Genomic DNA, 16,191 nt, shown 5'->3' with positions numbered 1-16,191 from the left:
GTAGGTCTGTAATGTTCATAACTTGACTGACAGATGAGATACAACAAATAAAAGTTTGCTTCTTAGTTAGATTTTAAGTTAGAAACACAAGCCTGGCAGGGTTTCTCACTGATAGCCGCTTAAATTTCACACTTGGTGAAAAGTCGACATGTGGTGGAGTTCTTCTCATTTGCTGATTCAGTAGGGGTTCTCCGCTCTGCGTAGATGTATTATGTGCTGTTATATCCCGAACTGTTTCATGAAGAGCTTTTGTCTTCACCTCAATGCATTCAGAGCATGAAAAGAACTGCCTGTGCAAGAGTGCCGATTACATGAACCTGCACTTCAAAGTGAAGTGGCTCTACAATGAATACTGCAAAGACCTGCCTTTCTTCAAGAGCCGAGTGCCTGAATATCCCACGTGAGTGACTCCCGAAGTCTCCCGTCTCACACGAATATTATCCGAGTCATGCACACTCAAAATGTCACTGTGACCGTGGTATGATGGGTAATAGAGCTTTAGGTTGTGACACTGTCCACATTTTCACATAATGTCCGTCTAAGCATTACCGACAAACCGTGCATTCTCATTCAAACTCATGTATCAGGACTCGATATAAGGACTGCCCGAAAGCACAAGGTTAGCATAAAAGACGCTCGGGATTGTTGGCGGAACAGTCGAGTGCTGTGTGAGAAGTTTTGTGCGCACACATCTGAAGCGCAAGCACACAGACAGCCACGTCTACACCGCCGCGAATATTAAATTGAGCTCTCTTCTGCTTTTTTGTGCATCGATGAATAAGGAAGTCTCCCGTCTCACACGAATATTATCCGAGTCATGCACACTCAAAATGTCACTGTGACCGTGGTATGATGGGTAATAGAGCTTTAGGTTGTGATGTTACTCTGCAGGTGGTTCGAGCCATTTGTCATCCAGTGGTTGGATGAGAATGAGGAGGTGTCTCGAGACTTTTTGCACGGAGCCCTGGAGCGCGATAAGAAAGATGGGGTGAGATTTATTTCTCTTGCCTTTTGGTTCCTGTCTTCAAGGCCATTCGATGCAGATACAATATATATATATACTGTATATATATATATATGTAAACAGTTGAGAAAGAAAAGGCATGTGTATCAGTATATTAAATCCGTGCTTTCGTTCTTAAAGTGAAAGCAAACTAATAATAAATCTAATGCTTTCAAAGAAAAATACAAGTGCTCACTGCTGACTAAATAACCTTTGTAACATCAAAAATGATTAATCTATATTTAATTTATACATTGAATACTATGCACTTATTTTACATTTGATTATTATATTTCTGTAGCGTACCTGAAAATTGATTTTAGACTGAGCTGAAAAACCTGAAAAGCACTGTTTATTGAACTTGTTTCTTTGTATTTATTTTCTGCTATTGCTTGTATTTTGGTTATCTGTAGAAAATATTTTTAGCACTGAGCCCATAGTAGCAGCCAGAATTGTTTTTCCAATTGTTTATTTTCTTTATTATTAAAAAAAAATAAAATAAATGTGTAGGCCTATTTTTTTGTTGTGAATGTCCCAATTGAGGTACAGGATGTGAAAATTTCAGATAAATGTTCATGTTATATATTTTGGTTGCATTTGAGTTAATAAAAATGTAGATGGTTGTTTAAAATAGGTATATAATATCATAATATCGATATAACGATCGATATACTCCTGTATCGAATCGAATTGTAATCGTATCGTAGAATTTTTTGAGGTATCGGCAAATATCGTATTGCTGGGTATGAGAATCGATATCGTATCGTATCGTGAAGAACCAGCCGATTTACACCCCTAATATATATATATATATATATATATATATATATTAAATATAGTACAACTATTGCATTAATTCTAATAGAAAAAGTCATTTTAAATTCTAAGAATTTATAAGAAAAGTTGAAAGCAAAATTGGAAATTCACTGTAAAGCTATACTTACTATTTAGCTTACCAGCTGTAATAAGTTACAGTAACAACAGACCTCCAGCCTGCAGCCAGACATGTCAAAATTTGATGAATGAGTGCACTTCGTAGCACCTCAGCATGTTCCTGAACCAATAAGCACGCTCTTTAGTTCATTACTTCCACTGAGTCCCCTTTGGGAACCTGCCACAGTCTCACCCCGACCCAGTTATTTCCAGACGAAAGAGCTCACACCTGACGTCTGCTTACGCAGTCTCTCGCGCTTTCTATTCTAGAACTTTTTCTGACTGCACATCCAACTCTTTTTTATTCTTACAGTATCAGCAAACTTCAGAGCATGCTCTCTTCTCCTGTTCGGTAGTGGACGTCTTCTCGCAGCTTAATCAGAGCTTCGAGATTATTAAGAAGCTGGAGTGTCCAGACCCACAGATCGTTGGACACTACATGAAGAGATTTGCCAAGGTCCTCAGCTGACAGCTTTTTATTTCTAATAGTTTCTTGATCATTCCATTAATATATTTTGTAAATCTGTTAGCTTTAGCCAAAAGCACACTGTGAGAGCTTATTTCTGTCTTTTATGAATATTGCTTGTCAAATAGTACAACATAACATCAGTGAGTAAAAATCAAGTGCTTAGATTAGATTTTGGTTGCAAACTTTGGTTGCAAATTTTAGATATCATGATTGTAAACTGCTGCAAACCAAAGTCAGTTTTGACCTTTAACTAAAGAAAAATTGATGCCTGAAAATTGTCTCAGCAAAATCAAGTCCGCAAATTTTCTTAGTGTGATCATAGCAGACCAAAATAAAACCGCAAAATCGTTGTAAAAAAAAGTTTGTACCCATTTTCAAAATCATATGAAGAAACGTTTTAGAAAACAGTTAGCTTAACAACAATAATATTTCCCTTCACGATCAATCTGTGAAATAGGTTTGCATTTTCATTGGACTTGTTTTAACATGCTCTCTTTACCCCACAGACCATTAGCAACGTTCTGCTCTCCTATGCGGACATTATCTCAAGAGACTTCCCCAACCACTGCACCAAGGAGAAAGTGGTAATAATCTAAAAAGCCCTATGGTATCAGGTTTATATTTTTGAAATAGTTCATTCAGTTTGTGTTCTCTTTTTCTTTGATTCTAGAATGCAAAGGATGGCGCTGTCAAAGTATGTACATCTGACATGGGTAGAATATGCCATGCAGATTTTTGGTGGATTGAGTTAGACTTCTGTTGAATAACATGCATTTTAACAAAGTGTTTTTGTTTCCCATAGCCATGCATCCTCATCAACAATATCCAACAGCTCAGGGTACAGCTTGAGAAGATGTTTGAGGCCATGGGTGGTAAAGATGTAAGTGAACCACAAATCTGCCGACGTTATGGCTCAGCAAAGCCTAGATTTGCTTCTTGAGCAAAGATCTACAACCTTCTGCGAGCCTTGTCAAGTTCTGGTGATTTTGACCATTGCTTAATGTGCCTTTCAGTTGAATGTTGAAGCTAGCGACATCTTGAAAGAACTCCAGGTGAAGCTCAACAATGTTTTGGATGACCTTGCAAGGATCTTCGCCACCAGGTGAGATATCAAGAGATCAGGAAGAAGTTGCTTTTTGTGTTCTATTTTTGGAGTAACATCTGTTCTCCACCCCATAGTTTCCAGCCAAACATTGAAGAAAATGTCAAGCAGATGGGTGACATACTTAGCCAGGTGAAGGGGACAGGGAACGTGCCAGCAAGTGCTTGCAGCAGCGTGGCCCAGGACGCCGACAACGTCCTCCAGCCCATCATGGACTTCCTTGACAGCAAGTAAGATGCTAATCACTAGATTTAGACACTTTCTTAGAAACTTCACTTCACTTTGAACTTTTTCCTTGTCAGTCTCACACTGTTTGCCAAGATCTGTGAGAAGACGGTGTTGAAGCGAGTGCTGAAAGAGCTTTGGAAGTTGGTGATGAACACAATGGAGAAGACAATTGTTCTGCCGCCTTTGACTGACCAAACGGTAATGAGCTGTTTAGAATTTCATTAAGCGCAGACTTTTGAGACATGCTACATGTAGAAATCATTTTATATAAATGCCAAGATTGTTTACAGCATTGTATTTTCTGGTATGGATCATGAAGACATGGAACTGTCTCTTCTCATGCCCAACAAAACATGTCCCTTCCCAAAATCAAATCACCTTGGACAAAATAAATTTTTCCACTCTAAAAACATTGGGAGTGCACCATATCATTCAAGCACCTCAAGACTGCTCTCTGGTCCTGTAGTCACACACATTTCATGTATTGTAATCTTGACTAAAACGTTTGATTAAGTGTATTTCTATATATTTGAATGCTAGTTCATTTTTGAGAGCATTTCTACAGGAACAGAGACAACTTACTGCTTTTAATTTGTCTTGATATAACTGTTACTCTTTTTGTATTTTTGTTTGTATTTGTTTATTTTGACAAAAGAGACCCATATCAGTTCTTTCAACGACAGGAGACATCTCCCTATTGGCCAAGTTAACCAGTTGCCAATTACTGTTATGCTTACTGCAAAAAGCCCAAAATGAAATAAGTAATTCCTTTAAAAATGTCAATTTTGTCAATATTTACTCATCCTAATGTCGTTCCAAACCAGTATGACTACATTTATGGAAGAGGTTTCCAATCCTGGTCTTGCAGGGCCAACATCCTGCAGAGTTTAGCTCAAACTGATCCCAGAATACATTTCTGCCAGTTTCCGGAAGTCCTGAAGACCTTGATTACCTTGGTTCAGGTGTGTTTAATTGGGGTTGGAGCTTAACTCTGCAGGACAGTGGCCCAGCAGCCCTGGTCTATGGAAACAAATAGAGATGGTTTGACGTTTGTTCGTGCTGCTCACATTCCAAAAAGGACATTTTAAAAGTGGCCCATATGACCTATGCACTTCATTCCAAGTCTTTTGAAGCCTTTGTGTAATGAATTAAAGTTAATTTACGTTGTTATTCATTGGAAACACTGACTTTGAATATGTGGCAATGGCAAATGGAATCGTGGGAAATTTTTGTGCGTCTGTTCCTTGCACAAACTGATCAATTTGCTTCAGAAGTCTTTGAATATAGTGCATAAGTGGTATGGAATACATTTATGTTACTTTATGTCCGTCTTGTAGCTTGACATTCCCTGGTACCCATCCACTTTCACTGTATGGAAAAGAGCAGCTTGAACATTCATCAGAATTTCTCTTTTTGTGTTTCATGGATGAAAGAACATCATACAGGTTTGGAATGCGATGAGGGAGAGATTTTTCATTTTGGCTAAATTATTTCTCCACACTGGGCCTGTTTTAGTCCCTCGGGCAATCACAGACCTTGGGACTTACTGTAATATCATATCAGGCCTGAAGTCGGTCCTGTAGACTGAATGTTAATGCTTCTTTTGATTTGATGTGGGGCTCTTTGTAGCTTCACTGACCCTTCTCTCTGGTTATTACATTCTCGCTCTCCCCCCGCTCCACCTCCACAGATGATAGTAAGTACCAGAGCACTTTTGTCTGTGCGTTTGTGTGTCCCACAGTCCGTCCACGCCGGGTGACCCCCTTCCCACCACCTCCTTCTGCTCTGTGTGGCTGCCAAGTCCTTTCCTCTTGTCCAATGCATCCTTATTCGTCTGTCATGTCTTTCTCTCCTTCTCCCGCTGTCTCTTTCTTCTCTTCTTCATCCATTTCCTCTCCTTTCCCTGGTCACCTCAGTGGTCTGTATACCCGAGGTGGCTGCAGCATGGTGCATTTCCTAATAGACTTAAACAAGGCCCTTTTTCGTCCCAACAAAACTTCCAATCTGATGTCCGCCCCACGTCTGACTGCCAGCCCCTTCCTGTACTCATTTTCCTGGAAGCAACGCTCTTTCGCTACCAGTCTAGTGTCCGTGGTGGGTCTGTTATCTGGGTGATGTTAACTGGTTTCAGGTGATCCACCCTCCCCGTCTGTTACCTGTTTGAAACCTCTCCTCTGTGGGTTGTTGCTTGCGTCTGATCTTCACCTCAACTTCCGAGCCTCTCTTTTTTTAGTCTCTGCAGACATTATTATTTCGATCTGTCCTGGTATTTGGTTTTTGCGTGTTGTTGTACCAAAATTGGCCTGATGGAACGCCGAGGTCTCATACTGATGTGTCTTCTGGGATATTATTTTTGGTTTTTTCCCCCTTTTCCCAGGCTTGACTTGACTTTTTTTTTTTTTTTTTTGTTAAATCAAAAATGTATTTTAACAGTATATTCTATTCATCTGTTGTTTGTAAAAACTGTACTGTCATTTTACGGTGAAAATATTGTTTGTTTTTTCCTCTGCCTTTTTATGTGATGTTACAATCCATTAGCTCCCATTTGAAGATATTTTCATCATTGAAAATGAAAGGATTTCATAGTTTTCATATTTGCCTAGTTTAGCTGGTCCCTTAGATTACAAAGAATACCATACAAAAATCTGAATTAAATATTCATTCATAGAATTAATTTGAACTACTTTAAAGGGGTAGTTCATCCAAAAATGAAAAGTCTGTTGTCATTTATTCAATCTCTCATCCATATAGAAATTCTTCCCATCTGCCGTAGCTCTCAAATCTCATTCATATTAGCGTATTGTCAAATATGGCACATCAAAATTGTGTTGCACCAGTTTTAACGTCAATTAAGTGATGGTGGTGTAAAATATTTTGTTTCTATTATATTACATCATTTTTTTCCTACTAACTATAGTACTATACTTTTAGGGTTAGGCACTGTATTGTTAATAAATAAATAGTAAATAAACGTCAATTTATTTTCTGTAGTGTAATCTTATTTTTTCTTTATTTATTTTCATATTTTTTACACAGTTTTTCTCTAAACCTTTCCACCGACCAATTTACACAGACATTTTGAAAACTGAATTAAGCGAAACATCTTTTAGCGAACAATGACTTAAATTTCAGTCCAAGTTGTGCAGACTACTGGCACTTTTTAAAATCATTTTTGCAGCTCCAGGGCCCATTCATTTTCATTACATGGAAAAGAGCAGCGTGAACATTCTGTAAAACATTTCCTTTTGTGTTTCACAGAAGGAAAAAAAAATGAATCAGAATCAGAATGGCAGAATTTTTCATTTTTGGGTGAACCGTCTATTTAACAACAAACAGAAAACATGTTTTCAATTACTTTCTCCTTTTTCGTAATTTCATGAACTTCATGAGATGATGTGATAGGCCCGTTAGTCTGTCAGTTACTGGATAATGGACACTGGCAGCCTATTAAAGAGCACCAAGACCAATTCTCAAGTTAATCACACTATCCTCTCTTCACAGGGCAGGGTGAAGCTTGCTTGTCACAGTGATGTAAGGACTGAATCCCCATTTAGCTCAATGTGTCCTGTCTCTTTCTCTCTCTCTCTCTCATTCTTAACGTCTTCTTTGTCTGACTTGGGTCCCCCTGTTGAAACAAACCAATGGAAGCAGTGTTTTTTTTACCCCTTGTTTTCAGTGCAGTTGTGGGTTACCCTATAGACTCACACCTATGTGCCCGTTCAAATCCTCACATAGTTCATTACAGGTGCTCGGACATACCAGGTTAAATAATGCATGCATGACAGTCGCTTTAGACTTTGATATCCACGCTGGTCTAAATGACTAATTCTTTTTGCGATGTCAGAAATACAGGACTATTTCTGTATACTAATGATTTAATTTTCCAAGAAGGACTACATTGTACACATTTGTATAATGTTATAAGGGTATAATAAGGTGCACAAGCCTCCTTCACTTAGTGATATATCCAAAAATGAGAGTATCGTCCAGTCGTAGATACTAGATATATCACCAGAGTGGTGTTGTTCGGTCTGTGGACCTACTGGTTTGTGTAAACCTTTCAACTCTTGTTTCTGTCTTCTGTATGTAGCTAGTTTACCGTCTCATGTTGCACAAACAGTTGTGTGTCGATGCGTGGCTGTGCGCGAGCTTGTTTGGGGGTGGCGGGGCACGCTGGGATTGTGCAAGTGCGTGTCTGATGTTTGAGACTGTCTGTATCTTACCTCTGTGATGTGGCATTTCTGTCTACAACCTTGTCGAACTCTGTGACCTGACTCTTCTATACTCTTTCTTTTTCTCGCTTCCTCCATTTTTTTTCCTCTTCTTCCTCCAGGGCACTCAACTTATATTCAACGCAGCCAAGGAACTTGGTCAGCTCTCCAAGTTGAAGGTATGAACGTTTGTTACAAAAAAAAAAAGAGATGCTGGCTAGTTTTAAATTATTTACAGTATTTTGTTTTGGTCATTAGTTTTTTATCTTTTTTAGAAAATGACTTTTTGAATATTTCAATATTTCGTACTTGTCAGTTTAATAAAAAAAATTCAACCATGCATTATTATTAAACAAATTGAAACAATTAAAAAAAACTTCAAGTATAAACAGTGTGACATAAGATAATATAGGATTACGTTAACTCAGGGTTAAACGGACCTGGATTATCCATTTTAAATAAATACTTGTAGTGGCAAAAATGACACTTTAGTAACATTTTGAAAAATTGATAAATATTTATAAATAAACATTATAAAACAAATTAATATTTTAATATTATATACATATAATATTAATTAATGTAAATTATTTATACATTTGAATTAAGTTTTATTATAAATATTTTTTAAATGTTTATATGTTAATTTAATATCAATGAATTCAAATATTTTACTATGCAATTTTCTTGTCTTCATGTCATTAATTTTTTTGAAATAAATTTCTCTTAATTTTTTGAAAGTATGAAAAATGTGACATAGGATAACCCAGGATTACTTTAACTCGGGGTTAAATTAACCTGGATTAACAATTTTATTTGTGAAAAGATCATTGTTGTGTTTTGTCCTTTTTGTAGGAGCACATGGTTCGTGAGGAGGCCAAGGCACTGTCCCCTAAACAGTGTGCAGTGATTGAGTTAGCACTGGATACTATAAAGGTGGGTTAAAGAGCTGAATGTCAGTTTAAAAACTGTATCTTCCACTGGTTTGTGACGACACAGTATTGTGCAGTTTTATTCTTCAAATAGTGGGTTGTTAAATATAGTGGCAATATGACTTTTTTTCTAATAGTGGCCTTCTACACTAGAATATGAATTATTTTCTGTTTTAATTTTCTTCATTCTGTTACATAAGGATATGTGTTTAATTTGCACTACATACAGCACTATCCTTCCTTGTAATATTAAATTTACACTCCCAGTTAAACTATTGCCCTTTATTGCATTCAGTGGATTGTATTTGCACCTTAGGATGTAGAGCAGAATATAATATAGACTTTTTTGATGTAAACATTTTTCTTCTATCCCAGTTTAATAAGCAGAGACAACTATAAGAAGCCATTCGTAGGTTGTTTTCAGGGAATCAACATGAAATGAATCAACTGTAGCTTTGTAGCACTGTCACAGCATCGATTTTGTTTGTTTGAGCATCCCGACCAGCCAGACACAGCAACATTGTCTCAAGTAATATCTTCTGTTTTGTGGTTTCTTAGCAATATTTCCATGCTGGAGGTGTGGGGCTGAAGAAGACGTTCCTGGAGAAAAGTCCAGACCTGCAGTCTCTGCACTACGCCCTGTCCCTCTACACTCAGGCCACCGACAAACTCATCAAGACCTTCGTTCAGTCCCAGAATACACAGGGTAAGGCTCTTCCAGACATCTTGCTGTCTTTAAATATCAATGGCTTATTCCTCCACCTTGGCAGAATCGTCAGTCTTTAATAAAATTAGGCAGTCTACAGACAACTGCCGAATTAAATGTTTTTAATTACGATTATTATATATGCGATGTGTCCAAAAGTCCACACTCACAATTTTTTTCCTTTTTTCTTTTGCTTTTTTTTTTTTGCATCAAAAGTTATATTACCAGCATAAGAATATATATAACTAAATATGTAATGTATAAATTATTATATATAAAAAAAGTTTTTTTATAATTTAAAGTAAAAAATACATTACGTTGCTTTCTTTAAAAAAATCCTAACCATATGGTAAGTACAATGAATAATATTGTTAATTAATATTACTTAGTACTATATATATATATCAAATTGTTAATTGTTATTTAAAAACATTAGTTTCTGTACTATAAAAATATATTATTTTTCAATTATATATATATATATATATTTGTTTGTTTGTTTGTTTGTTTGTTTGTTTGTTTGTTTGTTTATTGGTTGGTTAATCGCCATCTTTCTTTCTATCCCTCACACACTTTGGGAATCCTGACACATTTTAGGTCGAGATGCCCCTGGCAGAGACATTTTATTAGATAATCATTTAAAATGCAATTAGGGTAAATGCCACTGCTTCATTTAAGTATTTAAACACGTATGAAAGCAAGTGGGTGTGCAAATGTGGGGGTGTGTGTGTAAAAAGCCACAGCAGCTTGAAGATACACTTCGTTTTGGAGGAATGTTAAAGACTGTTAACATTTGATAAGCTTGTTGGACTTTCTTTCTTACCATCTCTCAAACTTTCTTCACTATGTGCTTTCAATTTCTCTCTGTATTTTTCTGCATCATCTCCTTCTCTTTCATCAGTTCATGGAGGGAAGGGGGTAAGGTTCACCCATAGTGAAGACGTGTACCCAGAGAAGGGTACGTTCACATGGGGCCCAGTGCCCTTAACGATGAAGAACCAATCAGTGATCCACCCGAATCAGATCATGCACCTCCCATTCCAACGGGCCAATCGCATGCCCCACGACCACCCATATGTTCCCACAGAAAGTGCCTTGCATGTATGAGTACCTGGGAAGAACATGCTGTATGTTCACATACATTGGTCTAAAATGTATCTTGACGCTACAGCAGCAAGAAAGCCCAGGATGAAGTGTGTTTTGAATGGCAGTGAATGAGGAATGCACACACTTCTGCAGTGTGAGAGGCGCATGTGTGCCCTGCGGATGACGAGTCACGAGTGTCAATGAGTAAGCGTGTGAGAGACCGTGACAAAATGTTACTTTCCGAGCGCTGAACCACATTGTCGAATGTAGATGTGACATTAATTGCGACTGACTCAGCTTGTCCGCAGGCAGGGTCTGTTCTGCTGCTCAGCGTGATCTCCCCTCACGACCACGCAACGTGGTTTCCCTCCCCTTCAGTCTCATCCCTTAGGCTCAGTCTAACAAGACAACCCTCCCTCAGCCAATCAGAGTTCGCTCCTGGGGTCAGGTGATGTGCTTTCTGTCAATGTACATCAGTTCGGAAAGGCCCTAAATTGGCATTTAAGGGCCCCGTAAAAAGAAATCACATGAATATATGTGATTATAACTTGAGATTTAAGATTTTCTTAAACGTTGCTGTGCTAGAGTCAAATTAGTGTTTACTTGATTTGATTATTAGGTTAAAGATGTCTTATTTTCGGAAACACCAGCGTTTTTGATAAGGGTTTGATGAATGGAAGAAAGTCCGTGTCAAAATTTCATGAAAATACTGTTATGATCAAAAAAAAATGATTATTTTAATTATTATTATGGTTATTTTATGAATAACCTAAATAAATAAATAAATATATTAGAAATATATAAAGAACAATATAAATTATTTTATATATATATTTATATTTTTTTTTCTTTGCGCAAAAAAGTATTCTCGTAGCTTCGTAACTTTACAGTTGACTTTACAGTTTACTTTGTCGATCATCTAATTAATGACAGAATTTTCATTTTTGGGTGAACTAACCCTTTAATTATTATTTGATTGCAGCTGACCTAGATTCTGTGGAAAGATTTAGCCGTTTAATTCACATTTAGTTATTCATTGGTGGCATCATCACTCAAAGATGTTCGAAAAAATTGTGCATAAAATTGGTTTGTGAATATCATCATAACTTAGGCCAAAGAACTCAGCACTTTCCATAAGTGTGAATGGAGATGTGTGGGAATGGAAGTGATTTTCCGCATGTACCTGCCTGCATTTAAAACCAAGTGAAGGACAATATCAGATGTTCTCCTTGTCTTCTCCTTCCTAATGAATGACTGGACCAATAGGACTGCTCTCCTCCCCCCCATCATGGTTATAAACCCTTCATGAAACACCAGAAATGAATTGTGACCACACTGCATGTGTGTAAATGGTACACTCATGATAATCTGAGGAAACACACTTCTCTTTGTATCGTAAACACTTTGTTGCAAAAGAATCCTGTGAGGCATTACTTTATTTTGGTTGTCTGTGTATTCTGAGCTAATTTCATTGATTATTTCAGGTCATGGCAGCTTGTTGACATTTTTATGTAGACATGAATTTGCTAGCTTGCTATTTTAGCTAGCTAGCTGTAAACAGCTCTTAGTGCTGTACACGGACACTGGAATAAAGTGTACCCAATTTTGTGCCTGCACAAGCCTCACAGATTCAGATTTAGAGAGATGTGTTGCAGGGATCACTTGTTCAATCATTTTCAGAGCTTATTTGCGTCCTGCGCAGTACTATATGATTACAAAAATCATATAGTAAAATATGTGGATATAAAAGTCCACAAATGTATCACCCCAGTTAAGTAAAGTCAAATATGTTCAGCTCACTGCTTTTTGAATTGTGTATATTAGCCCTTATGGAGATGAGCAGCTTAATTATATTCCCTATTGGCTAATTTAAAATTCTGTGCAAATGATATTCACATTTAAACTCAATATAATAATAGGCTCTGAATTTGTATTTAATAAGTGCTCCAACATGGAAGACCAACCTGAAAATCTTTTCATATTATTAATGATATTTTAAGCCAGGTTCAACACTATTACGCTGTTTAAACAATTTTGCCATCCAATCAGTTTAAAGCATACATTGCCTCTGTATGACTCTGTGGGAACTGAATTCATAAAGGAAGAGATTGGAAGTTCCATTGAGCCATACCGATGCAAAGTATTCTGCCAGACCGGATATGGAGTCTTGACTTGTCTCGTCTTGTCTGCAGGTACTGGTGTTGATGATGCAGTTGGAGAGGTGTCTATCCATGTGGAGATCTTCACTCATCCAAATACTGGAGAGCACAAAGTCACAGTGAAGGGTACGTATAGTTTCTTGATGTTCAACTAAAGCCTGTTGTTTGCATTCCTCCTTGAGTTTAAACTTGGGTGAAACTCACTGGTGGAATTCTTTGGAGAACCTCTACGCATTCTTTCGAAGGAGACTCAATGTCTTTCCTTTACAATGGGGTTCCTGGAGGAACTACTGATGTCTTTAAAGTTCTTCCAAGAACCCAAGAAGAGTCGCGAGGACTGGAATTGAGAACCGCTGGTTTAGATGTTCTTTTAGTGTGCCAATCTTCCCTCAAGTAGCTTAATTTTTGCAATGTAACAGGGGGAATGTCAAGGGAAGCCAGTGAAAATGAAAAGGTATATGAGACACTATTTAGGTTCCTTAGATCAGAACCTGCTGGAAAACCTCTAGGAACCATTGTCAAGTGCCTAAAGCATTTTTCAAATATAATGGGGTTACTGGAAAACCATTGACAATTTTTCGTGTTCTAATGGGTTCCATTTCCTTCGAGAACTTCCTTATTTAAAAGGGTGTCTAGAGGTTCTCCAAGTATTTTCCAATCTACGTGTGTCAATCTAATGAACCCCAAATGGTCCCTCAAGTAGTTTGATTTTTTGCAGTGTAATGGGAAGAATGTCAAGGGGAGCTCCATTTTGGTTCCTTGGATCACCCCACTAGCAGAACCCTCTTGAAAAGCTCTAGGAACCCTTGTCAGGTGCCTCAAAACCTTTCCAACATGGGAAGAACTGCTGACATTCTTTAGAGTTCTTGCATGTACTGTACTTATGGGTTCCATTTTGCAGAACTTCCCAAAGGGTGCCTAGAGGCTCTCAACACTGTCAGAAGAAATGTAAAAAAATTGTACCTTTGGGGTACAACAGCTTGTCACTGGGGTAGTACCCTTAAAGTTTGTACCTTATCTACCTCTAAAAAGTGCATATTATATAGAGTCATAATATGTACCCTGAAGGTTCTGGTATGAACCTTTTAGGGTTAAATAAGGTACAAAGATTGAAGGTACTGCCTCAATGACAAGCTGTTGTACCCCTAAATGTACAATTTTTGTGCATTTTCTTCTGACAATGGAGGGTTCTTATAATGTGGTGGTCAAAGGAACCCCAAATGGTCTCTCAAGTAGCTTCATTTCTGCATCGTAATGGGACGCAAGTAAAGGGAAGGGAAATTAAAGAACTTGTTGTATTTTCTGTTAGTGGTGGCTGCGAATGACCTACGGTGGCAGACCTCTGGAATTTTCCGGCCTTTCGTGGAGGTCTACATCATTGGCCCTCATCTCAGTGATAAGAAGAGAAAGTACGCCACCAAGTCCAAGAACAACAGCTGGGCTCCCAAATACAACGAGACCTTTACATTGTGAGTGACATGCACTTGTTTCTTTAGCTTGCATTTTAGTTTCTGCATAACCCCAATCTACGCACCAGTTCCTCAATAAAATGTAATCCTGCTTCTTTTTCAAAGCACATTGAGTAACGAAGTGGGTCCGGAGTGCTACGAGCTGCAGGTGTGCGTGAAAGACTACTGCTTTGCACGAGAGGACCGCACCGTTGGCATGGCAGTACTGCAGCTGAAGGACGTAGCACCGCGGGGTAGCGTAGCGTGCTGGCTACCGCTAGGTAAACGCATCCACATGGACGAAACGGGCCTGACCGTACTGCGAATCCTGTCCCAGCGCAACAACGATGACGTCGCGAAAGAATTTGTCAAGCTCAAATCTGACCAGCGCTCTGCTGAGGAGGGGCGGAGCTAAGACCAGGAAGTAGCTAGCGAGGCATGATAACTTTGGTGTAAACACTGCCCCCTGATGTTCAGATGTTGCACTAGCGCATAGAAAAAAAAATACACAAGACATATTTATCTGGGTTCTTCACTTTAATGGCCAACCGTTTACATGACAAAGCAGTTATATATATATTTGTACTCAGTGCACTGCCATTAGAATTGCCAGGAAGGGCTTGTTTAACAAGCACAATTTGGCACATGAAACTGACACAGGATGTTGTATCTCTTAAATACTTGATGTTTGTGATGTCTTTGATTTTTATAATGCATATTCCAAGACAAAAATCTGCAAAAAGGTACTTACAACACATATTTATCTATTTATTCTGCAAAACATTAAATATCACTATCAATGCACAGGTCTCAATATTATTTATAATAATATATTTAAAATAATACTACTAATAATAAAATACAGTAGTTATATTAAAGATATATTTATATTTTATTTATATTCTTTTTTTTTTTCAAACGCATCTGTGAAATAAATCCAGATTAAGGCATGTAAACATGACAGAGTGCGACATAATGCCATGATTTTTTCGTACACTTTTTTTTTTCTTCCATATCCAGCGATCTGTAATGATGTCAAACCTCTTTCGTGTGGCCTTTTGTCAATCAATCCTGCACCCTTCAAAGGGTGCCTTAATGTCAGGGTATGGTTTCTCCACTATATACAACCATTTCACCCCCTAACCTCCTTAATAGGGACCAAAACCCCCTATGGGTCAGACTTTAATGTTATGCAATCGTTTAGAAGCACAAAAAAATTACGAAAAATAGACCTACAACCAAATAAACCTCTGAACGCAGAGTGGTTGCTTTTTCATGTAGTATGAAAACATTTGAAATTATTTTTCGGGGAAATCCTACAAATTCTACTCATTGTAAGAATATAAGATACTTAGACTTTGTAAAGATGCTTCGCACATCTAGATTCAATCACAGGGCCACGTCTGTCCTGTCTTTGTGTATGTTTTCCCATCTGTTCATGTTCAAGTACGAGTGCCTGTACAGTTTATCCGGTGTTTGTCGGCATAAGGCACTACGGTTTATACGATGTATATGTGCAAGTCTAGATTGACAAACACTGCTTGTATTAGACACCAGAGCTGCCTGTTTCAGTAAAAATTCACTTTATAACATCGTTTAAATGACATTTTGCTTCAGATCATTCCATGCAAAATGGAACTTTTTTACCCACTCACTGGTTTCACACCTCACAGCCATTGAGAATCACTCCTATAGTTGCCATAGTAACCGTTGATCAATCCTGCCATTTTACTGCCAAACCATCCACCATATTAGAAAAGCACAAGAGAGATGCTCTATAATGTGGATTAAGCACTGTATATCCATTCATTCCCAGCTGTATTGCGCTGCTACAGTGTGACTGACAAAAACTAGCCGTGCTATGGATCTACTTATGAAAATCTGAGGTGATGTTATCTAGATGGAGTCGCTTAT

General features: G+C 37.9%; 1 protein-coding gene across 8 annotated transcripts in view; it reads left to right on the top strand.

Moving 5' to 3' along the window:
- The window catches only part of LOC107655208 (protein unc-13 homolog A-like), a 37,865-nt gene extending 22,789 nt beyond the window's left edge, over nucleotides 1–15,076 (top strand). For 2 of the 8 annotated variants that reach the window (XM_016442629.1, XM_016442636.1), the window contains 18 exons: nucleotides 274–400; nucleotides 892–988; nucleotides 2,250–2,393; nucleotides 2,912–2,989; nucleotides 3,076–3,099; nucleotides 3,208–3,285; nucleotides 3,419–3,507; nucleotides 3,585–3,737; nucleotides 3,810–3,933; nucleotides 5,426–5,431; nucleotides 7,237–7,266; nucleotides 8,069–8,125; nucleotides 8,802–8,882; nucleotides 9,437–9,584; nucleotides 10,486–10,542; nucleotides 12,863–12,955; nucleotides 14,139–14,298; nucleotides 14,404–15,076. In XM_016442629.1, the coding sequence (XP_016298115.1) occupies nucleotides 274–400; nucleotides 892–988; nucleotides 2,250–2,393; nucleotides 2,912–2,989; nucleotides 3,076–3,099; nucleotides 3,208–3,285; nucleotides 3,419–3,507; nucleotides 3,585–3,737; nucleotides 3,810–3,933; nucleotides 5,426–5,431; nucleotides 7,237–7,266; nucleotides 8,069–8,125; nucleotides 8,802–8,882; nucleotides 9,437–9,584; nucleotides 10,486–10,542; nucleotides 12,863–12,955; nucleotides 14,139–14,298; nucleotides 14,404–14,692 (1,835 nt within the window). In that variant the 3' untranslated portion in view covers nucleotides 14,693–15,076. The remainder of the gene's footprint in view (nucleotides 1–273; nucleotides 401–891; nucleotides 989–2,249; nucleotides 2,394–2,911; nucleotides 2,990–3,075; nucleotides 3,100–3,207; nucleotides 3,286–3,418; nucleotides 3,508–3,584; nucleotides 3,738–3,809; nucleotides 3,934–5,425; nucleotides 5,432–7,236; nucleotides 7,267–8,068; nucleotides 8,126–8,801; nucleotides 8,883–9,436; nucleotides 9,585–10,485; nucleotides 10,543–12,862; nucleotides 12,956–14,138; nucleotides 14,299–14,403) is intronic. The other 6 variants (XM_016442630.1, XM_016442631.1, XM_016442633.1 and 3 more) reach the window with 6 other exon arrangements.
- The last annotated feature ends 1,115 nt before the right edge of the window (nucleotides 15,077–16,191 follow it).

The sequence above is a fragment of the Sinocyclocheilus anshuiensis genome, unplaced genomic scaffold, assembly GCF_001515605.1.
Source record: "Sinocyclocheilus anshuiensis isolate Anshui unplaced genomic scaffold, SAMN03320099.WGS_v1.1 scaffold735, whole genome shotgun sequence".
NCBI classification, from domain to species: Eukaryota; Metazoa; Chordata; class Actinopteri; order Cypriniformes; family Cyprinidae; genus Sinocyclocheilus; species Sinocyclocheilus anshuiensis.
Note: the sequence above shows the minus strand (reverse complement) of the source record. Positions and strands in the feature narration are given on the sequence as shown.